Source organism: Equus asinus, chromosome 6, assembly GCF_041296235.1.
Source record: "Equus asinus isolate D_3611 breed Donkey chromosome 6, EquAss-T2T_v2, whole genome shotgun sequence".
Taxonomy (NCBI): domain Eukaryota; kingdom Metazoa; phylum Chordata; class Mammalia; order Perissodactyla; family Equidae; genus Equus; species Equus asinus.
The window spans coordinates 13,227,719-13,251,296 of NC_091795.1; the positions used below are offsets into that span (position 1 = coordinate 13,227,719).

Consider the following 23,578-nt stretch of genomic DNA (forward strand, 5'->3'; position numbering starts at 1 on the left):
AATTTGAGAAATATTAAATTGGAAAAGTCAATTCTTAGCAGACAGTACTTCAGAATATAATGTAGCTTCTCTTACAGTTGAGAAAACATTGACTAGATTCTCAGGCAATTGGGAGATTTTGTACTCCTCCTCCTGGTAATATCAGACTGGGCAGATTTTGGGGCCCCCTCTCCTTGGTCTAACAGGCAAATCCAGCGAGCAAGCTGCACGGGCTCTAAGCCAGTACAGTAAAATCCGTGCCGTGCTGTGAGGCAGCAGTGCAGGCGGTCTTCAGCCTGTGTCAGAGTGACCTTGCAGCCGCACGTCTCATGACTGAAGACAGCAGCTGGACAGATCCACAGCAGGAAGAGATCAAGGGGGACCTCGCTCTCATTTCCAGCTGCATTTCTTAGAGATTGAGGGAGTAATTAACAACCCTGGTCCTTGCCTCCCTCCACACACAAATACCGTCAGCATCTCTGAACTTGTTTCATGTACAACTGAGAAATTCTTGTTTATGTTACCTTCAATGTATAATCTAGAGAAAAGCCCCGATGTGCTCTATCCCTTTTTGAAGTCTAGTTGAAGGTTTTTTTCTTTTCCTCTTCCCTGCACGTACACCGTTTGTGAAAGAGATACAAGCTGCACTTAAACTCACAGCCCTCGGAGCCATTCCATCAGAGCGCTCTGTGAACTGTTTTCCTGGGGTTCAAACTCTTCATGCTGATTATTGAGTAACCTCCTTCACTAATAAAACCTAGACTCTTTATTTTAGTCAACAAGCCTGTCTGGATTCAAATACCTGTCCCTCTTCCAAGATACTTAACCCTCTCTGTGCCTCAGTTTCCTCATCTGTAAAATGGGAATAATATCCTACTGGTCTCTCTCATTGTGTCAGTATATATATTGCCCAATAAGTGCTAGCTCTTGTTTTCATGGGCTGTGACACCATCGTCGTCATCACCAGAGCTACTTGTTTGACTTTTGGAAACATACTCTAATGCCACCAGCTCAGACTGCATCTTTCTTTGTAGCACTATGCTGATCAGATTACTATTGAGTAGGCTAATAGTAGAAAACCTCTCATACTGTATGTGAGGAAGATGGTTATATATTTTTCTTGACTGTTTCTCTGGAATGGGTTGCCATCTTTACTTGTAAATTTCATTTAAAATTTTCTGTAGTCTGTTTCTTGAATTACAATCTCCAAACAGTAACAACATTTATGTAACTGAAGTTTAGAATATGCCAACCCACTAACCTAACTCTGGCTTTTGTGCTTTGTTGTAGAGACGGGCAGGAGCGACCCTCAGCGGGGAGGACCTGTCTGCTAGCACATGTCCACTGCTGGAGTCGTGGACAGAGCTTCGGCTTGACTCAGAGGACACTTTATTTTTACTTTAGCACATAGTTTGTATATTTGAAAATAATGTACATTCTTTTACCTTTCAGGTTCTGATTTGATATGCAAAGGGCTAAGATATTTTATTCTTAAAGAGACTTTTTGATTAGTCTTTATATATCAACTGAAATATATCGTTAGGATGAATATGTTGTTTCAGACCATTGGGGAGGGGACGACCAGGAAGGCCTCCCCTGTAAAGGGCAGTGGTGGCTCTGAGTACTAGACAGCTACCACGGCGCTGTAGGATTGAAGCGAACTCTGCTTCTCCAGGGTGCTTTTAGACTAGTTGAAGTGGAGTTGTGTAATTAAATGCAATAATTGATCACGTGAATTTCCCTAGAGGAAGGACTTTGTGAGTACATTAAACTTATAAATGAGGTGAGCGAAGTCTGCAGCTTTCCTGCACCTCTGTATTGCATAGAGAGATTTCACAACCTGAGAACACTTTTTAATTATTGTTTTCTATTGGGAATTATGAGAAAAGCATTAGATGACTTTAGGATTCCCATATTTCCCTTTTATTACCTAATTTCTTGTGACATCTTGAAGAGGAGGCAAATTTGTCCATTTTTTCTAGAAATAAAAAAGCTAAGATTCTGTATTGCAATGAGTATGAATTTCTTCATTGCCTTGTTAAGGAAATTGAGTAGGCAGACTGATTTTTTGGTAAATGATGAATATATTGGTTCCAACTGCAACTTTACAATTAAAACGGTGATAGATGGAGAATTTTGATTATTGTAACAAAATAAATAAGTAACCAGTTTTCTTGAGTAACTTTAAAGGAAACTTACTGACCGTGACCTTGTTTAATCATCTGTCTTCTTTAAAAACTCGCTTGGTGTTCTTAGTTGTAGGTGAAAGGAGCAGGCTAATGGAGATCTCGTGCAGACTGAGTTTTATATAAAGTGATTAAATAAACACTCTCACTCTGTTCTCTCACTTCTAGGAGGTGGGAGTCAAGGATGATGAAGGAGGTATTTTTTTAGAACTTGAAATTGTAGTCTTTGTAACTTCTAAACTAGTTACTGTGTATGTCTTTATATTGTGGGTCAAAATGATTATTGAGAAAAATAGAGTTTTAAAATTTTTAAAAATTTATTCTTATAGCTGTATCGAAGATAGAAAGCTTATCTATCTATAGCTTATTTTCTTCAGTTTGCCTCACTTTGATTCCAGCCACTCGTAGTGAAATTACTTGGTAAGCAAATAGTTTTACTGAAGTCAACTCTGTGGTCAGACTCAATTTGAGGAGCTACTGAAATAGAAAATTTGTCTTACTGTGAGCTCTTATTTTAACAGACAGCTTCAAAGTAGGTTTCCATAATAGCCGTTATGCTTGGAATCAGCCTTCTGTGGTTTATTGTGAATAGGAAAATATGTCCTTGATTCTATACTAAGTAGATTGTTTGCACTTTGTATTTGAAGAAACATACCAGCAAGAAATGCTTTAATCAATTCTTCCCAGTAGCCAATGAAACTGACTTTTAAAAAGAATACTGTGACAGATGAAGGAAGTGTGATTTCTTAATCTTGATCAGCAGCTAACAAATACAGCTTTCCTTAATTCAGAAGTTTGAACACTAAATTATGAATAGAAGAGAGTGGAAGAATTGTAGTAGCCTCATCTCTAGAAACACACATCTTTAATAGCAGATAGAGAAGTTAGCAAGAGAAGAGACAACTCTTCAGTACTTCAAAAGGAAAAAGTTCCCTTTGTTAGGTTTTTTGTAGATGGAAGTAAGCATAAAGAAGGATCAAATGTTAACCAGAATTTTTGCTGAAACATAAAGTTGATAAAATGTGGGGATTATAGGGAATGTAAATGAAGAAAGGATACTAAATCTGAGAGGTTTAGGGAAGGGTTAGTTATATTATTTATGGCAGTAATCATTTTCCTTCAACAATTGTCATAAAGGCCATTTACTCACAAACAATAGAGAAACAGTATTTTTTAGCTCACAGCCGCAGCAGCGTGCGCAAGGCCGCGCGTCCGTGGGTGTGGAGCTCTCCTCGGCCCGTGGCCGCCTGCGCGCTGTGGCCAGTAGAGCGGACGGTCTGGAGCGGGGCAGACGCGCAGCACCCTGGCAGGTAACCGTTCCTGCGCGCCAGCTTCCGGGGACCTTGAGTGTGCGCAGCCTTTCCTGAAAGATTGCTCCCTGTGGTTACTGGGGAATGATGACAGTAAAAGGCCGAATTGCAGTGTCCTCCAGCAGTTTGCTCTCTTGTGGGGTACACGATGACAAAATCTCCTGAAGCGAACCACTGGTCTGACCTCAGTAACCGCAACTTGGAAGCCCCGTACCTTGAGCAGCTTTCCAAGAAAGGCATTCCCAAAGAGCGCTCAGATGTTTTAAGGAAAAGCAGTCAGTGAGCCTTTGGACAGTTTTGGGGCTTAAACGAGTAGTAAATAACCTGTCTGCACACTTTGTGATCTCCTTGCTGAGTCAAGGATGCTAGATCATAAAAACAGTCATAGACTTCCATTTGGATCCCATTTGTTCCCATTTAGATGAAATACCCAGTGTAACCAAATTCCTTAGTGAGATAGCTTAGTTTGGCAACAGTGTCTTCACATTAGAGTTTATCTGGGGGCTGGTCTGGTGACGGAGTGGTTAAGTTCGCACGCTCCACTTCTGCAGCCCGGGGGTTACAGGTCCAGATCCCGGGTGCAGACCCAACACTGCTTGTCATCTCACATAAAATAGAGGAAGATTGGCACAGATTTAGCTCAGCGACTATCTTCCTCAAGCGAAAAAAAGGAGCATTGGCAACAGATGTTAGCTCAGGGCCAATCTTCCCCACAAAAAAAGTTCATTTGCTCAATGAAGGCTGAGGTTAAATTGGTATGTATATATTAGTAACTAGAATCTGAGGTAATTATACGTTTTACTCAAAAGCAGTTTCTTCGGGCTCAGTGTAAAACTGCTTTGTGATTTTTATGAAGCACAGGATGCTGACCTGAATGAAAGCTAGTTTTGTGGCTTAACCCACGTTGTGCTTCTGTGATGCAACAACCAATGAGGAAAGCCACCTACACCTTTCCCAGTTAATGTAGGTTTTGAAGTTTTAAAAACACTTTAAAGCGATTCATTTTCAAAAATACTAATACATGTATTGCTAGTTACAAGTGAAATTTCTACAATGTCACAATCAGCCATGCAGGTAGAGATTTGCCCTCATTCTAACAGCAAAGTATAAAATAAGTTGTAAATTTTAAAAAGTATTTGCATTATGTTAAAAATAAAAGGTCAGGGGCTGGTCTTGTGGCACAGCGGTTAAGTGCGCATGTTCCGCTTCGGCGGCCCGGGTTTCACTGGTTTGGATCCCGGGTGCAGACATGGCACTGCTTGGCAAGCCATGCTGTGGCAGGCGTCCCATGTATAAAGTAGAGGAAGATGGGCACGGATGTTAGCTCAGGGCCAGTCTTCCTCAGCAAAAGGAGGAGGATTGGCAGCAGATGTTAGCTCAGGGCTGATCTTCCTCAAAAAAGTAAAAGGTCAGTCAGTCCATTCTTTTTGCTGAGTTGTAGGCTTTTGTACTATGGGCTGATGAGAAACCTGGGACGCCAGGACTTCTGAGGGCTGACTGGACACTTATTGAATCCCAGGGTGACACAGGTGCTCTTGGAAGCACCTTAGGGATTTTCCCCATAAGAACAGTAGTGATTGCATAAGAGGAAAAGGCAGATCAGATATAAAATGAAATCAGCAAAATGTCTTTAGGTAGAGGCTGGGAAGAGTTTTATCCAGTATGTAAAAAGTTCTTCCCATGCCTTAATTTTCCATACCCTTGAAATGTTATCTTAAAGGGATAACACTCAAAATATTTAAAATAGGTATGTGATCTGTCATTCTCCATGGGAATGTGAATCATTACAAAATGTATATTGAAGTAACTTCTCTGAATTCTACCCTAAGATGTTACTCAGTGCTGTCTTATTTTTAACAGGTGATATGAAGATATTAAAGCTAGAAATTGCAACTAGAAAATCCACAGAATTCAAGATGTATTTTTTAAAACATGACAGTTACCTTGAACTCATGTGATTACACTTAAAAGTTGATTGCAGATACTGAATCCCAGGATTATAGTTTCTTTTATTTCAGGTAAACTTTCTTCTATTTTATGTTTACTGAAGAACCTTTTGCTGGTGTAAATGTAAATCTTGACTTTTTTTTTAAATGAAATGTTCTCTAACTATTCTTTCTAAGCTATTTATTTAAAATAAATTTTGGGGCTGGCCTGGTGGTATACTGGCTGCATTCACACACTCCACTTCAGCAGCTGGGGGTTTACAGGTTCGGATCCCAGGTGTGGACCTGCATACCGACCGCCCGTCAAGCCATGCTGTGGCAGTGTCCCACATACAAAATAGAGGAAGATTGGCACATATGTTAGCTCAGTGACAATCTTCCTCAAGCAAAAAGAGGAAGATTGGCAACAGATGTTAGCTCAGGGCCACTCTTCCTCACCAAAAAAACAAAAATAAATTTGAACGTATTTCCTCTTCCAAGTGAATACCAATACCGTGATCTTGAAATAATTAGCAGCAGTCAGCCTCTTTACTAGCAGAGTCCACGTTTGCTAATTTGCTTACTCAGATGTTTCTATAACCCCAGCATCAGTGTATGTGCACTTCTGCGGTTGTCTGGACACCACCAAGTGGTACAGGTTGTGAGTTGCCTGAAACGTGTTCCCAGTTGAGGTTAAAACAAGAGGATGCTCTGCCTTGGTTTCAGTTCTCAAACTGTCAACACCTGTCCTTTTCACCGTTTACTTAGTGTCACATTTTCTGAAACTTTGTACTTTTTGTTGGTGATTTCAGTTTAAAATGGCCCTTAAGCATAGAGCTTAAGTGTGGTCTAAGCACAAGGCGGCTGTGCTGTGCCTAACAGAGAAGATATGTGTTAGATCAGCTTCGTTCAGCCATGAGTTCCACTGCTGTTGGCCAGTTTAATGGCATCAGCAAATTGGTAGGTCCTGGAGCCCGAGGTTGCGTTGCTTCCAGCAGTGGCAGTGGCTGAAACTTTGCCATTCCACAAAGTATGTGACTAAGTTCATGTTTCTTTTCCCAGTGCTAATATGCACAACAGTGACGCCCACTTTCAGGTACTGGGAGAAATCAAGGTTGTTGCCATTTTACATGTCTCAAGGCACTCCCCTATTACATTGGCTTGGGTCCTTATTTCCTTTAAGCAGACATATTTATAAATCTCTTACTTTCATAATACCTAAGATATAAAATGTCTTATAAAACTAGGAATACTTCTTTTTCACAAATATTGCAAGACTGTAATATTACAGTATTGCAAGATTGGAACTTGTACTCATCTTAAAACCACTAGGCTTGGGGCCGGCCCCGTGGCCGAGTGGTTAAGGTCGCGCGCTCTGCTTCAGTGGCCCAGGGTTTCGTCTGTTCGGATCCTGGGCACGGACATGGCACCGCTCATCAAGCCATGCTGAGGTGGCGTCCCACATGCCACAAGTAGAAGGACCCACAACTAAAAATATACAACTATGTACTGGGGGGCTTTGGGAGAAAAAGGAAAAATAAAATCTTTAAAAAAAAAAAAAAACACCACCACTAGGCTTGGTGTCCTTTAACTTTTGCTCTGAGTTGGATTGGAAGGTAATTCCTGTTGAAAGATTTCCCCATAAAGAATATGCTTTGAAAAATACTCAGTAAATGAGGAAGTTTTCATCACATCATCAAATAAAAAAGTACATCAGATAATAGAGTTCATAAAAAAGAACTTTAATTTAAGGCACTGTTGTCCAAAGTGAAATGAGGGCTGACAGCCACACGATGCCCCGTACTCTCCTCCTCAGACAGGTCGCTTGCCGCACCACAGGCAGGAGGCACAGACACACTTGGCAAGCAGTTTTACATGACAGTTCCTCAGTGATATGACCTCCCAAAGCACTGTTTTTCCTTAAAACAAAAAAATGACTGTCTTTAATAATAGAACTAATGAACATCTCAAGAGAGGAAAACCAGAAAACTATACCAGCTATTATAGCCTCAAAAAAGGTTTCTAAGAGGCCCAAGAAATGCATTTATTCTGTTGTCAACTAAGTCCTCATAAGAAGACAGGATAAAGTTCCAAGTATGTCCTTGGTTCAAACTGTGCTTAATGAGAAGTTAAGAGCTATGCACATAAATGGGTTCAAGGATCAAACTTCTGTTCGCCACCTGATGATTCAAAACACTCAAGTGACTTCATCTCAAGGGCAATACAAGAAACTCTTAAGAAGGTCTTCATTTACTCGTTAAATACTACTTTTAACATGGGAAGCTTAGGAAAACTGGATTCTTGACTTACCAGAAGCCCATAACTTGTGTTTTAAACAAAAACAAGCACTTTGCTCTTAAGTGCTAAAGACCTCATCTACTTTTTTTGCAACAACTTTTTTGGGGATAACCATTCTTCCTATGGATAATCATCAGCAAGACACCTAGAAGACCTATTTTTCCAAGTTCTTACCAAAAATTCATCTAAAGGAAAAAGTCATCCAGGAAAGCAAAACTTTGCTTTAAGTAGATAAAGTCACTTTGTTTAAATGCGTTAGACTAAGCAATCCACTCAGGGTTTTAACAGTTTTACAAATGCGATCACAGTACAACTGAACAATGAATGGATGGTTCTGCTGAGGTATTATTTTGACATTTTGGTCTCAGAAGGCATTTCCCCAGTATCCAATGTCTTCAACAACCGGAAAAGGCCAGCCGCTTCTCGTATCCTACTGAATTCAATACAGAATGCCTGTACTTCTATAAACAAGTCCTGCACATTGATAATTTTATTACGGATCAAGGATTGGAGAAAGACACACACAAGACGCACCAAACGATTCTGAAAAACAAGAAACAAATTTTAGTGTGCTCATTTTCTTGGCAGGTATTTATAAAATTTACAGAAATTTCTATTACTTACCTGCATATATTTATCCTTAATTTGTTCACAAGTAGAGATGCAATTTGATATATAAAGGTGAATGAATTCAGGAGGCAGATCAACAGCTGTAGTCAGTCTGTTTCATAAAGTCAGAAGGTGAGGGCTGTTAATTTATTTGCTAACATTAAAAAACATATAACCATAAAATATAAAATTTCCTTCAGTCAATTTAGTGTAAATTTCTGATACATGATCCAATATTTACCTAGTTTGAAATATACTTACATAAACAAACCTAGGAGCCACACACTTGTCTGAAGGAAGATGTGAGTTTAGTAACTAAACACTACAATATATAACAATACTAAAATGAGATGTTTGCAAAAAGAGTAATAAGTGAAAAGACTTGGGAAAAAGTCTTACAAAGGCAAGTTACTTAAACTGAAAGCTAAGGAGAGAAGTGTTCCTCATAACTGAGTAAGTAGTAACAGTCTGAGTAAAGTTTGGAATCGGCATGTTCAGGAACGCGGTGGGGAAGACCTGGCTGGAGTGTAACAAAAGCCATGGCGGCGTATCTGAGTCAGTGCAGAGTCCTGACGGGGGAGGCTGGGGTTTTCCAAAGGCTTCTGTGGAAGGTTTTAAGGAAAAAAAAAGGTGGAGTGGGAAGTCCCTGCTCAGATAAAGGTATGCTACACTAGCTATACGGTATGAACTTCCAAAAGGTAATTCTAAACTTACTTGACTAGGACTTTTTTTCGATAAGGCACTGAGGAGCTGCTGCTCCAAGGAAAGACTGGCATAGGCAGATGTGCGTGTGTCATCCACAAGTCTGTTTCACACTTAAAGGTAACGCACTGTGACAGGTGCTGGGGGGCCGAGGGGAGGGGGGCAGAACTTGTCCTTGAAATTATTCTCTAGAAAGAGTAATATTGATAAAAACATGCAGTTGTTCTTGGACTGAGTGCCAAATGTCTGGTAAGACAATAACCGCTACCAGAATGTCGTTAAGAGGAAGAAGCGAGCACTGAGCGCCCGGGCAGCCCAGGGACTTGAACAGAACGCAGCCCTGAAAGAAGAGCGAGCCCAGCGGAAGGGGAACGGCTTGAACAAGCAGAGGGCAGAAGTGAAGTGGCACGTTTTCAACAAGCAGCTAACTAGTTTTGCCGGTGACAGAAATAAACTTAAAAACAGCATGCTTCCTCCCTCTCCCACCCCAAAACAGCACTCTCTTATGCACATGCTTGCTAGGCTTGCTTTCACCAGTTGATTAACTTAAAAGACATACGTTTTTTTCCCTTAAATATAATTGAACCATCTCCTTTGTTTTTTAAGCATGTTCTTTTTTTCTCTTTTTGAAGATTGGTCCTGAGCTAATATCTATTGCCAATCTTCCTCTTTTTTTTCTCCCGAAAGCCCCCCAGTACATAGTTGTAGATTCTAGTTGCAGGTCCTTCTAGTTGTGCTATGTGGGATGCCGCCTCAGTGTGGCCTGATGAGCGGTACTAGGTCCACGCCCAGGATCCGAACTGGTGCAACACAGGCCGCCAAAGCAGAGTGCACAAACTTAACCACTCAGCCACAGGGCCGGCCCCAAAAGACATATTCTTTAGTGCAACTCCAAGTAACTTAAAAAAATATAATCTCCAACTTACAAATGAACATTCAAAAAATGTGCTCTAACTGAAATGGAGTTGCCTGGCCCTCAGAATGGATTTCCTCAGTTAGCAAAAGGACATATAATTTAGCACCCAAAACAGAACACAGGAAAGGAAGCCCACAATAAGAAGCCTAAAACTGGGACTACCTCAGGCAAACCTGGACATACGGCCACCCTATAATAAACAGTGTAATACAATAGAAGGCTCCCAAGCCTATTAAATTCATAACTTACCTAAAACGTGTCAGTAAGGAAAATAATATGAAATGGGAAAACACCGTACAGAGCACATCAAGAAGGGAATGCAGGGGGGCCGGCCCCGCGGCCGAGTGGTTAAGTTCATGCTCTCTGCTTTGGCAGCCCAGGGTTTCACCAGTTCGGATCCTGGGTGAGGACACAGCACTGCTTGTCAAGCCATGCTGAGGCGGTCTCACATGCCACAACTAGAAGGACCCACAACTAAAATATACAACTATGTACCGGAGGGCTTTGGGAAGAAGGAAAAATAAAATCTTTAAAAACAAAAAAAGGGAATGCATTGTTTCCTGGACAGTGACAAGAGTCAAGAGACAGAGTCAGGAAGGGTTTGGGAGGGTGGCGCAGCGGTTAAGTGCACACGTTCCGCTTCAGCAGCCTGGGGTTCGCTGGTCGGATCCCGGGTGTGGACATGGCACCACTTGGCAAAAGCCATGCTGTGGCAGACGTCCCACACATAAAGTAGAGGAAGATGGGCACGGATGTTAGCTCAGAACCAGTCTTCCTCAGCAAAAAGAGGAGGACTGGCAGCAGATGTTAGCTCAGGGCTAATCTTACTCAAAAAAACAAAAAGAAAAAGGTTGGGAGAAGAGTCAGGGACTTCTAGGATGACGTTCCCAGAATTCTCTCAGCTCTTAAGACCCATACTTTCCCACGATATGGCCGTTACTCATTAACAAAACAATAATGTAATGTTTGTATTTGTGCAGAGGTAAAGAAGATGTAACTATATATAGAGAAATAAATTTCAGCAATTAAGTTTCATTTATGCTTCTATTAATGCTAAATATTTGAAATCCTATCCTTCAAGTTCCTACTAATGGATGCTAAACTCACATGCAGTGAACACTATAGCTCAGAATATTTATTGAAAGGGTTTTCTCAGGCTAATAGTATCAGGAAAATAAAAATTGTTGCTAGTTTTTCCCTCGTGCCATTTAATCAGGATCTATTACCCCCCCCCCCCAGGAAACACACACAGATTTGATCAAGTATAGAAACTTACCGATTTACAACTTCCATTGAATGTAAAGACATGTCCATATTGACCAGGACCGAAAAGTACTCAGTGATCTGGCTTGACTGCATTAACTTCAGTAACATTTCTATAGCCACTAGAGGGTTGTTTTCCACCAGGTCAGGAAGCTTGGCTGGAGTGAGGCCAATATGATAAACAAGTTTGGGGTCTTTTTCCAACTCGCCAAGGAGCTAAATACAATCAAATTTTTAAAGAAAGAGAGGTTCTTGAGTCAAATTAGAAATTCTTTTTCTTTCCTACATACAAAAACAAGTATTTTATACTAAAAACCATAAAATGATCTGCATTGAGCCAACTTCATAAGTTTTTCCCTCAAACCCATAATCATCATGTCTTGGTATTTTTTAATTTATATTTGAATTGCCAAGATAGTAAAATACAAACACCTTTAAGACAGTTTAGAAATATGCTTGATTCCCCCTGGGCATTAAACCAGGCTCAGTATTGTCTGGTTGGATACATATTGTCTGGGTTGTAACAATACCGTCAAGTCCTTTGTAGGTGGTTTTTTTCTGTCATCCATTATAACCAAAAATAATCTTAATTACCAACTGGTTCTCCCGAAGAGCATAGAGCACAGAGAAGTGAGGAACATCAGGAAGAGCCCCGCCTAGCCCCAGTGGAGAACAGAAGCTCTCACCTGCCGCACCCACCAGTCGGCAGTATTTTACTGGGCAAGTCGCACTCACACTGCGTGATCCAAATGGGTATCCTCAAAAAGTTTTTTTCTGCCAAATAAGTGCTTTTTCTTTTAAATTTTCTATGCTCTTTCCCCTAGCTATTTGTACGTACCACACTGGACTATATTTCAGGATGGTCTAGTAAGGTGAACTACGAACATGGCTATTACTTGACCTTGAAAATAATATTTTTGTCACTATCTCCTGACAAGATCTGATGTGAAAGTATGGAAACTGAACACAATTTACCAACCAGAAACCCCCGAGCGGTGTCCTTGCCTTTCCCCTGTGGGGAGTCTTATCGTTGCACAACAGGGACTATTTTGAATCTCAAATCGACCACTAACCAGCTGGGTGATGGGTGCTAGTTCACCTTCCCTGGGCCTCATTCTCCGCCATAAAATGTTTGTGATTCTGCCAACCCTCAGGAGAGTGACTGTCCAGCTTACGTGTAACAACATATGTGACATTCCCGGCTAGCACACAGCTGGAGCAGAGTGCAAAGCGAGACCCATCCTACTCTTCTCTCCCTGAGTCAAACGGATCCCAGTGAAAGGTGGCGCGTCTGTAGTCATCATACTTCATGCCCCACCACAGCGGGAGCAGCAGAACGAAGCCTCGGAGATCCAAAAGGCTCTGGATCCCAAAACTTCCTACTGCTGGCTCATGTTGACAGGATCATTTTATTGGTCACTTATCACTATGAAAACCAAAAATAAACACTTGATGGATTGAAGATAAGAAAATCTTTACAATAAATATCTACCTGTGTTTGTTGAGGAGAAGATAAGGGGCTTTTGAAGGCTTTGGCCATTATTCGCTTGATCTCTACACCAGTGCTATTCTTAACGCACATTGATTTATCCCACTGAATCGCGTGGTCAGGCTCTGTCGGGTTTAGCCAAGCCAGCTCGTCCTCACAGATGTGCAGTGGAGGTGGCGGACGAATAAACTCTGGCCGAAAATGGCCTGTAATGAGAGCAGTAATATTTGACTGTGCCCACCTCACACGTTATTTCAGTTAATGAAGTACACCCACACCTCTTTTAACAAGAATAATGTGATAAAACTCTCAGACTTGAAAATGAGAAGCAGAAATGATATACAAAGTCAGGGTTTTATTCAGAATACAAACAAGAAACCAAAGCTATTTTTGGAGAGAGGAAAGAAAAGCATTACCACAACCTGACAACTTTTAATTCAAGCATCATCACCACTTACAGCAAAAGGACACAACTTACTATACTGGTAACAGTCTTTTGATGGGAAAAATGAAATACTTTTTGATCTCACTCATCCTCTTCTTAGTTACCACTATGTTATTCAGAGACCACTATGATTTGTACTAGTTTTACCTTTACATCTTATAATCTTGAAATGGCAGGGGGAAAAAAGTATAATTGACTTTTGACATTCTCAAATGAATCTGGAGACTTTCATAAATCCCTAAATTCACAAACGCCATGTTCATTTTCATACAACAGGAAAATGAAGTGACTCAACTTAATACCTCAACTGTTTTATAAAACAAGATTGATCTTTAAGTTATAAACCCACTAAAATAAATGCTGGCTGGGACTTCTGCTGAACAAGTTTCATGCCTCACTTTGGTTTCCACAAAGGGCCTGAAAGGGTTATTCCTAGCAGGGAGACTTGCCCCCACGAAATCTGAGATTAGTCTCTAGTTTATTGAGCATGTCTGTCTTCTGGCTAAGAACCATCCCTTTCTCTTAAACTACACTCTCATCACCTATCATCACCAGAACTAGCATCTGAATCTCTCTTCAGACCATTTACACAAGGAAGCGTTTAACATTTCACAAGAACTACTACTTATGTGATCAAGTTCCCGTGAGGTGGGGATGCCTGGTGGTGCGCTGGACTCACTACCTGATTGAGCTGCTTTTCACAGACCTTTCTGGTAGCCCATGCAAGTCACAGATGTGCCTGAGCAAGTATTAAATAAAAACCACATGTGCCGTGGACCTTCAGGCAAACTTGTGACTGGCTGAGACTTCAAATATTACACCCATTTATGTCAAAGATCTACTGTAAATGGCAGAAAAAGTCACAGTGCAAGTTTTAAACTCATGGTGACACCATATCTGGAAGATATGTGACTATCCCCACGCAGAGAGCATGCCTTCACCATTAAAACCACACAGAAACCTATAAAACCAAAAGATGCAGCCATGGTATTTCAAGTTCATAGGTGTTTTCTCTGAATTAAAGTAGATTAAGAGCTAGAAGTAAAACTTTACAATGGAGAATGGATTAATAAAGAGGTATAAAACAAAAAGTTGATAAGGTATAAAAATAGATTCATTTCAGTAAAATCAGAGAATATATCTCTTCAGGTAGCTGATGATAGGTATATAATAAAAAACTTGGTATGTAATTTTATTAGAGAAGAAACTTACTGAGCATCTCTACTATGTTCTAGACCCTATACTAGCAAGTTTCTCATTAAATTCAAGTTTAAGCAGCAACAAAAATAACAAGATGTTTCAGAAAACCAAAAAGTCTCAGAGGATGCTGATAAAATAAAACCAAGAGTATAAAATTATATATACCTACTTTCAATAGGTGGCTTTGGTCCACTGACTAAAGCTTCTGTGATCTGAGAGGCAACTGAGCTGTCAAATCCAGAGTTAGAAGAATCCGGGTCTGGGTCACTGAGAATACTAGGGAAGCTAGCCTTACTTTGGGTTGGCAATTCAGACTGGCGTTCTGAAAAAGGTTAAAATAGGAGACATTGTAAAATGGAGGGCACCACAAGGACAGTGAAAAGACAAGCTACTAACTGGGGGAAGCTATCTGCACCACATACAAAAAGGGCCAGATTCAGAATATATATACTTTTTCAAAACTCCTACAAATCAATTTTAAAAAATAGGGAAAAAGTAGGCTAATGACTTCAACAAGCATTTTATTTTTAAAAAAAGCTTAAGTTGCCAATAAACATCTGAAAAGTTGTTCAATCCCATTAGGAACCAGGGAAAAATCAATTAAAACACAAGATTCTATTACATACTCTGCAGAGTGGCAAAAATTAACAAGCTTGACATTATTAAATGCAGAGGGGGTTGGCAGGTAACTTGCACACGCTAATGGGAATGAAAAATACCACAGCAACTTTGGAAAACAATTTGCCATGACCTAGTAAACTTTTACCTGTGCTTATGTTTCCATCTAGAAGAAACACTTTCATGTGTTATGTCAGGAGAACATAGAAGAATGTTCACAGCGACATTATGTCCATCAACAATAGCCTGGATAAAGAACTTGGTACTCCACTGTGTGAGTATACCACCACAGCAATGAAAAGCAACCACTACAGTTACATGTCATCAACATGGATTCAGTTCACAAATAACAACCAACAGGAAAAAGTACAAAAAAATAAACACAGTATGATTCTATATATATAAAGTTCAAGAACATGCAAAGTGAAACTCTAGGCATGCACAAGAGGGAGGGCTATAAGATAAATCGTGAATGACTACCACAAAAGTCAGGTTAGTGATGGGGGCAGCAATGGGGAGAAACACACAAGGAGCCTCTAAGTCCTGGATACTCCATTTCTTAACAAGGGTGGTGGCTGCTCTTTATTCACTTTATTATAACTCCTTAAAATGCACATGCATGTTTTATAAAGTACCATATTTCAGATTTTGTAATTTTAAAAACACAAGATGGCTAAATTCCTAAATGATTAAAGAGCTACCAAAGTCAATAAAAGACTATGAATCCAATGGAAAAATGGCCAAACATATGAAAGATGCCTTAGACATGTGACAAGATGTTCAGCCTCACTGACTTAACATGAAAAAATGTTAATTAAAATTATCCCAGGGGCCGGCCCGGTGGCGCAGCAGTTAAGTTCGCACGTTCCACTTCTCGGCGGCCTGGGGTTCGCCGGTTCGGATCCCGGGTGCAGACATGGCACCGCTTGGCACGCCATGCTGTGGTAGGCATCACACATATAAAGTAGAGGAAGATGGGCACGGATGTTAGCTCAGGGCCAGGCTTCCTCAGCAAAGAAGAGGAGGACTGGTAGTAGTTAGCTCAGGGCTAATCTTCCTCAAAAAAATAAATAAATAAAATAAAATAATCCCAAGATGCCATTTTTTCATCTCAGGTTGCTGAAATACAAAAAGTCGGAAAACATACTATTGACCAAGATGTAGGGAAAATTTTAAAATTGGTACCTTGTGTGGTAAATTAGCTAGTGTAGGGGTTTGGCAGGACTTTTTAGCGAAACCTCTCAAATAAACATTGTCATTTTGTTAACAGTGTAAAATTCTGCCCCTTATAGTTACTTATGTTTAACTTGTCTGCTTGTTTTTTTAAAGTTAAGAAAACGCAACTGCATCATCCCTAAGTACATGTTTGGTCCCTGGAGCCCACTGTTAAAACATCGGAATTTCAGGCCTCTGCAGAGATGATCTATGCAGCCAGGTCCAGAGAATATTAGTTTTGGTGGGTTTTTTTTTTTGCACTTGTGAAAATGAATAGATTGGGACACCTTCGATCTGGCTAGGGGACAGCAAGCAGCAAGCTTAGCCACTCTGCCAAGCTTCTCAATCTAACTCTAGTCACATATTCCTTTCTGAGCTTCTTATACTTTAAAACTTCCTCACAGGCTGACTCAAGTCAGCACAAGTTGAAAAAAGAGGTCAGATATTGAATACAAATTTATTGAATACAAAGCTGGAACCCTCAGAACATACATGGCTTCTGAGTAAGGTGACTGAAATTGCCTATCACCTCTGTAACCCAGTTTTCATATCTTTGGTTAAGGAAATAATCATTTCATTTCTGTTAATAGATTGTATCTGGCACTAGTAGTTAATGAGTACTTTTGTGTACCTGCAATCTTCAAAGTCTTAAAAAGATTTCTCTTGGTTTCAGAAAATAACTATTGTTGTATGGTTAATACCCAGTAGCTAAAAAGTGAGGTTCAGAATGCCCCAAAGAAAACAGTAGTTTACTGGAAGATGTCACCTTCTCTAAGAAGCCAAATGTCACAGGCGCACAAGTCTAAGGATGCGGCACTGTCAAAATTAACACTGCAGCTCCCTTACTCACAAGGTCAAGGGTTCACAAGTCTGGCTCTCTATTTGAATTTCCCTAATGAATCACTCTCAAGTGCTAAGACCCAGGCATCTGTATTTTATTAGAGCAGGTGAGCAAAAGCTGCCTCATCCTATCCTTCAGGACTCAGAACTGCTTCCTCTGACCACCCAGCTCAAGGTCCCTCTAGTATTTTCTGTCACGACAAGCTTTTGCTTCTAGAACACCTATTCACTTGCTTATATGTGTAACACAGAAGGTGCCAAACAATCTTGAAACAGAAGAGCAAAGTGGAGGTCTCACCCTTCCTGATTTCAAAACTTAGTACAAAGCTACCATAATCAAAAGTGTGGTACTGGCCTAAAGACAGACATATAGACCAGTGATATAGGATAGAGCCTAGAAAAGACACCCTCTCACATACGGTCAAATGATTTTCAACCAGGGTACCAAGAGAACATTGTTTTGGCTATTCAGGGTCCTTGAGATTCCATATGAATTTTATGATGGGTTTTTCTATTTCTGCAAAACACATTGTTGGGATTTTGATAGGAATTGCACTCAATCTGTAAATCACTTTGAATAGAACTGACATCAGGAAAGTGGTTTTTCTTGGTGAGGAAAATTGGCCCTTAGCTAACTTCTGTTGCCAATCTTCCTCTTTTTGCTTGAGGAAGATTGTCCCTGACTTAACACCTATGCTAATCTTCTTCTATTTTGTATGTGGGATGCCACCACAGCATGACCTGATGAGCAGTATGTAGGTCCCCGCCCAGGATCCAAACCTGTGAACCCCGGGCTGCCTCAGTGGAGTGCATGAACTTAACCAGTACACTACCAGGCCAGTCCCAGGAAAATTTTCTTAAACTAAATTTTGTCCAGCATTCTTTTTATATTGGAAAAGCAATCAATTCAAGAGAAAACTCAAAATGAATTTATATGCCATACTGGCAAGGATCCAGTACTGAAGCTACGTTTTTCATGGAAGATACTAACCTTTTAGCAGTGACAAAGACCTTCCTTTTAAGTGAAGTACTTCAAGAAAAAAAGGCCTAAGTACCACACAAGCATGCCCAAACCACTGACTCCTCCTTACCAGCCAAGGCTAGCTGAAGCCCACTGATGTCCACAGACTGGCCCATGTTTCCGACGTCCATTAAGGCAATCTGTCGAGGGGTCTTTTTGAAGAGTTCTCTTGGGGGTGCCAGCATCAGCTGGGAAAGAAAAAACTTTTCTGGTGGAGTTATAGGAGGTAAAAATCCTGTAAACAAAAATGTATAATGATTTCTCCGATGGTTATTTTTAAAAATTAAATTGAATCTGGTAAAATTAGCATTTGCTACTTGCCACCTCAACTCACATATTTTTAAAGACAAAATTATAATTGTTAGTTAACCAAATATATACATTTATGAAAATGTAATTAATAGGTCATTTGAAATTCTATGATTTGTGGCAATATAATTGAAACTTAAAGGTTTTGTAACTATTAAGAATTTTGTTTTCTAACATGCCGCAATTCCTGCAAAGGTTAAAGCTTACATATGCAAGCAAGAACAAACAAAACCACAGCACTCAGAAATGCTTTTCTTTCTTCTCTGCTGCTACCAGCAACTGTGAAGTTGAATAGACAAGGAAGCAATCACTAGGGCCGGCCCAGTGGCGCAGCAGTTAAGTGCGCACGCTCCACTTCTGCAGGCCAGGGGTTCGCCGGTTTGGATCCTGGGTGCGGACATGGCACCGCCTGGCACGCCATGCTGTGGCAGGCGTCCCACATATAAAGCAGAGGAAGATGGGCACAGATGTTAGCTCAGGGCCAGGCTTCCTCAGCAAAAAGAGGAGGACTGGCAGCAGATGTTAGCTCAGGACTGATCTTCCTCAAAAAACTTAAATAAAGGGCCACACCCTTCCCAACCCACCCCCACCTCTAATCAACATCCACCAAAAACATCACGCCCTCTGAGAATCTCTCCAGCTACACAGGTGGACGTTGCTCTGTGCCCCCGAGCATTCTGTGACACCTACTACATACAGCCCTTTACCACACTGTGCCCTGACTATGTTTCCGTCCCCAACGACACCGCAAGCTTCTTGAGAGCTGGGAAGCATCTTATTTACCTCCAGATGCATTCTCAACTCTGGCTCTGCTTCAGAATCATCTGAAAAACTTTTTTTTTTTTTAAGATTAGCACCTGAGCTAACAACTGTTGCCAATCTTTTTTTTTCCTGCTTTTTCTCCCCAAATCCCCACAGCACACAGTTGTATATTTTAGTTGTGGGTCCTTCCAGTTGTGGCATGTGGGACGCCGCCTCAGCATGGCCTGACGAGTGGTGCCATGTCCGCGCCCAGGATCCGAACAGGGGAAACCCTGGGACACCGAAGCAGAGCACGCAAACTTAACCACTCGGCCACAGGGCCGGCCCCCTGCAAAACTTTTTAAAAATATACTCACTATATGCTCAGACTACACATGCTGTATTATAAGCCTTGGCATTGATACTCCCTGATGTGTATTTCACTACCATCCCTACCTACTGTAATAAAAGTAATGATGATAATGGGTAACACTTATCACAGATACTTTTGTTCCTCATAACTGCTCTACAAGCTAGGAATTATCATCTGCATTTTACAGAGGAAGAAACTGAGGCACAAACAGGTAAAAGAACCAATCCGTGGATTCTCTTTGCATGCAGTCTATGGTCTAGATCTGGGTTAGACTCACTGCATCTGAGAACATTGTATAAGTCATAGTTCCTTTACCTAACCCACCCTTCGGAATTCGAAGGACCCTCTGACTAAATCCCACACTGTCCCATCCTCTGCTAAGGGCACCCCAGGGTGGTGGGTTTTTGTTTCTTTCCTTCTCCCCACAGCCCCCCAGTACATAATTGTACATTCTAGTTGTAGGTCCTTCTAGTTGTGGCATGTGGGATGCCGCCTCAGCATGGCCTGACCAGCAGTGCTAGGTCCGCGCCCAGGATCCGAACCGGTGAAACCCTGGGTGGGGCCGTCCATGTCCCCTGCCCCCAGGAGTGGGTTTTGACCACTCATAACTGTTGCATTCCCTTTCTGGGCATTCTCAAACTTCCTGAAAGCCAGGTTCAGTACTTGTACCTTAAAAGCAACACAAAGACTGCCCCTTAGATAAGGGCAGTGCAGAAAACCAACCGGAAGATGCTTTAGATGAAGAAGGGGTGCCAAGGCAAGACAACGGCTAGCTTATAATGCAGAAGCCCTCCTGAGCTGCAAAACACTTCCTGGTACTACCTCAAAATCCGCTGCCTTAACCCCTGACTCCTTTATAGCAGCCCCTCCTCACAGAGTCATCTGCCCCTTTTCCCACTCGTTAGGTCCTGTAAGATCATGCTGTTCCCACCTCTACCAGCTTCCCCCTTGATCCCTGTCTGTGACTTACAGGTCCCCTTATCCCTCCTCACTATCCCCTCTGTGACCGTCTCCTCTCCTGGCTGCGAGTCTTCTCCTCAAGTCAAGTCTCATAAAGCATCTCTTGCTTGAATTTAAAAGAAAGAACAAAGGCAGCCTCGCGTGGAACCCACTGATCTGATCTTACCAGTGTCGCACAGTATACATTTTACGTCACGTCCAGTCGTCACGCGTCTTCTGCTCGAGGCCGTGAACGAGACTACCTCTATCCCCTGCCCCCATCACATCATCCAAAGACACCCAACAGACCAACGAAGGTAGCTGCAAAGTCCTTAAACGCTATTTAACGCGTATTTCCGTCCAAGTTCTTCGGGTTCTGAATAACGACTTCTACTTACTCGTCTGAGACTGAAAACCAGGGGCAGATCAGTATGTCATTAGCCGCAATTTTACACACCTCAGACGAGCTTTATAAGAAAGAACTGTATTTGAAGTACTAGAAACGTCAAGGCCCACACTGAGCTGCAAGATTTGACGGCCTGTAGTGTTGAGAGCAATAATTTTCGGTGCCATGAATTTATAATTAAGCCCCCGCTTCTCCATATTTTACAGTTGGGGGGATAACTTCAAAAGGAGGCAGTTTCACTTGCGGGCGAATTCCCAGAAGCGCAGGTGGAAAACTGATGACCCCACCGACCCCCAACGCACACCCGGCCGCGGCGGGCGGCGCGCCCCCGGCGTACCTGAGAGCGGGGGCCGGTCGGGCTCCTGGCCGCCGCGGGCGGGCGGCGCGGGGTTGAGCAGGTGCGCGAAGCTGGCGGCGAAGGGGTTGGCGGCGAGCGGCTCGGTGCGGTACATCTCCCAGAGCAGGTAGAGCGCCGTGAGGCGCTGCGCCGCGCTGGGCAGCAGGTCGGGCTGCTGCAGCAGCATGACGAGCACCGAGCCCAGGCGGAAGTGGTCAGCCTTGCTGAAGTAGTGGTGGAAGGCGGTGGACAGGCCCTCGAAGGTGCTGCCGCCGCCCGCCTCCTCCGAGATGATGCTCAGCAGGCTCGAGAGCTCCTTCGGCGTCAGGCTCATCCTGCCCGCTGGGCCCCCCGGGCCTCCACTCCCCGGCCCGGGGCCGCCTGCTCCGCCTCTGCCGCCGCCGCCCGAGCCGGAGCCCCCCGGGCCGCTCCTCGACGTCGACGCCGCCGCTTCCCGAGCCCCCCTTTGCTCCCCGGCGGTGAGAAGCCGGCCAGACGCCGCGCTCGCACCGCCGCCGGGCATCAAACTCGTTCGACTGTCCTGCTTCCCGGCCGGAGTGGCCCTGGCGCCGGCTCGCGCCGTCGCCGCGACCGTAAAGCGCGCTGTTACACGACAGCGTCGCAAACAAAACACGCCGGGAAGCCAGATGACCGCGGAAGAGAAGGGCAGCGCGGAGCGAAAGCGAGGCCGGCAGAGCGAGGCCAGGGAGAGGATCCCGCCACGCTGAGTGGGCGGGGGAAGCTCCGGACATCGGGGCGGGGCCTGCGGGAGGGGCGGAGCTGGCCGGCTGGGCTTCTACCGCGCGCTGCGAGAGGCCGGCGCGAAGGTCTGGCGCTCGGGTGGGGTCCGCCCCTGGGCGAGCAGAAGCGGAGCGCTTAGGAGTCCCCAGGGCGCTACCTAGTACCAGACGATCCCAATAAATGTGGGCTTTATTATTGTCTGGAAAAAATGCATCTTGAATTCTAAATAGCTCCCTTAATATAACGTACGTGACTATTTACGGTAAAATTTGTTTAAATGCAAATAACTGAAGACGCCACGCTTTCTCATAACCAAAGTTAATTTCCAGTCTTACAATCCTTTTTGCAGTAATGCAATCTTATTGCACATGAGTTTTTGTACACGGTTATTTTTAACAAGCTTTCCGGAAAATGTTTCCGATAAATGTTCATTTACAAAATTGTCGCGCAACTTTTTCTTTAGCCTGCCCTAGGGCGCTGATTCTGGGCATTGGCTGCGCGTTGGCAGCCTCTGAGGAGCCTTTAAAAATACTAGTGCCTGGCCCCAGCCCCAGAGATGATGACTCCAGTATTAGAAAACAAAAAACAGAAACACTTTCCCAGGGGACGCGAATGCGCACTCGGGGCTGAGAACCGCCGAGTGCCGGCTCCTCCCTAGACCGCCGGAAACCTGGGGGATTTCACCAGCGATTCCCAGGAGGCAAGTCTGGGAATTCTGGTCTGCGCTAAACAATGCTAGCAGCTCAAGAATCTTTAGTTAGGGGCCAGCCCGACACAGCCGTTAAATTCACACTTTCCGCTTCGCAGCCCGGGTTCCCGGGTTTCCGGTGCGGACATGACACCGCTTGGCAAGCCATGCTGTGGTAGGCATCTCACATATAAAGTAGAGGAAGATGGGCACGGATGTTAGCTCAGGGCCACTCTTCCTCTGCAAAAAGAGGAGGGTTGGCAGCAGATGTTAGCTCAGGGCTAATCTTCCTCAAAAAAAAAATCATTAGTTAAGCGCCGCCTTAATTCTAAAGTAAAATTGAAGGAAGGGAAATTGCCGGGTCACGGGGTATGCAGGTTCTGAAGGCTTCTTCAATTACTGCTAGATTGCCCTCTAGAAAGGGCCTGCCAGTTAACATTCCTGACGGCAGCAAATATAATTTGCTGACCCTTAGACTCTGGGGAAACCGATTCGAATTAACTTGAAAGTACTCTCATTTTATTTTTTTACTATAGTAAAAAAAAAAATCTTTGTTGTATTTGAACTGTTAAAGTACAAAAATTCAACCGAGTAAATTTAAAGATCTAATTGGTTTTTTTCGGTGATTCATGAATCAGGCAGCATCTCATCTAGCAAGTAGAAAGGAGCCGGACAAAATTGAAGGGTTTTGTAGGCAGAAAGAGGATGGGATGAAGAAGTTAAGAGTTTCAGGCAAGGATTATTTCAGGCAAGGTTACTGACAAGAAATTTTCACATATTGAGGTATAGGGGGTAGCTGTTCCGGTTCAAAACTGATTCGGCTTGAACTAAAGAAAGAAGTCTGACATGGCCTATCAAACATAGATTGTACATGGCTTTAACTATTAAAGAATGCACTGTCTTAAGGTAAGAATGCAGACTTGCCCTCCCAATGCTATTTTCCTGTGGGTAACACCTGTGTTCATCCCTTTCCCCTCTTCGGGGTCATGTTGACCTTGATAAGTTACAACTGAATACCTCTTTGAAAC

General features: G+C 42.8%; 2 protein-coding genes and 1 non-coding gene across 5 annotated transcripts in view; 2 read left to right on the plus strand and 1 right to left on the minus strand.

Annotated features, from left to right (window-relative positions):
* RNF149 (ring finger protein 149) overlaps nucleotides 1–5,589 on the plus strand; it is a 28,649-nt gene extending 23,060 nt beyond the window's left edge. Inside the window, exons 7-8 of one of the 3 annotated variants that reach the window (XR_011503841.1) lie at nucleotides 1,270–3,475; nucleotides 5,336–5,589. Coding sequence is in view for 1 of the 3 variants with exons in the window: in XM_070511603.1 (XP_070367704.1) it covers nucleotides 1,270–1,313 (44 nt within the window). In the remaining 2 variants the exon portion in view is untranslated. Of the gene's footprint in view, nucleotides 1–1,269 lie in introns of all 3 variants that reach the window. The other 2 variants (XR_011503842.1, XM_070511603.1) reach the window with 2 other exon arrangements.
* On the plus strand, nucleotides 3,552–3,665 carry LOC123286784 (small nucleolar RNA SNORD89). The gene has a single exon (XR_006529587.1). It is a non-coding gene; the product is annotated as a small nucleolar RNA SNORD89 (small nucleolar RNA).
* A 1,529-nt stretch (nucleotides 5,590–7,118) lies between the features above and the next one.
* Nucleotides 7,119–21,798, minus strand: CNOT11 (CCR4-NOT transcription complex subunit 11). The gene is made up of 7 exons (XM_014854061.3): nucleotides 21,122–21,798; nucleotides 18,087–18,251; nucleotides 14,492–14,644; nucleotides 12,681–12,883; nucleotides 11,202–11,404; nucleotides 8,323–8,419; nucleotides 7,119–8,241 (listed from the first exon to the last, which is right to left on the minus strand). The coding sequence occupies exons 1-7, from the start codon at nucleotides 21,642–21,644 to the stop codon at nucleotides 8,044–8,046; spliced, it is 1,542 nt and encodes a 513-aa protein (XP_014709547.3). The 5' UTR covers nucleotides 21,645–21,798; the 3' UTR covers nucleotides 7,119–8,043.
* Nucleotides 21,799–23,578: the final 1,780 nt, after the last annotated feature.

Coding starts and splice junctions, on each gene's coding strand:
- CNOT11 (XM_014854061.3), bottom strand. CDS start 21,644: ATGCCCGGCGGCGGTGCGAGCGCGGCGTCTGGCCGGCTTCTCACCGCC. Junction 14,645..18,086: donor GCTTCAGCTAGCCTTGGCTG/GTAAGGAGGAGT, acceptor AACCTTTTTCAG/AACGCCAGTCTGAATTGCCA. Junction 11,405..12,680: donor CTTCTCCTCAACAAACACAG/GTAGATATTTAT, acceptor GATTGTATTTAG/CTCCTTGGCGAGTTGGAAAA.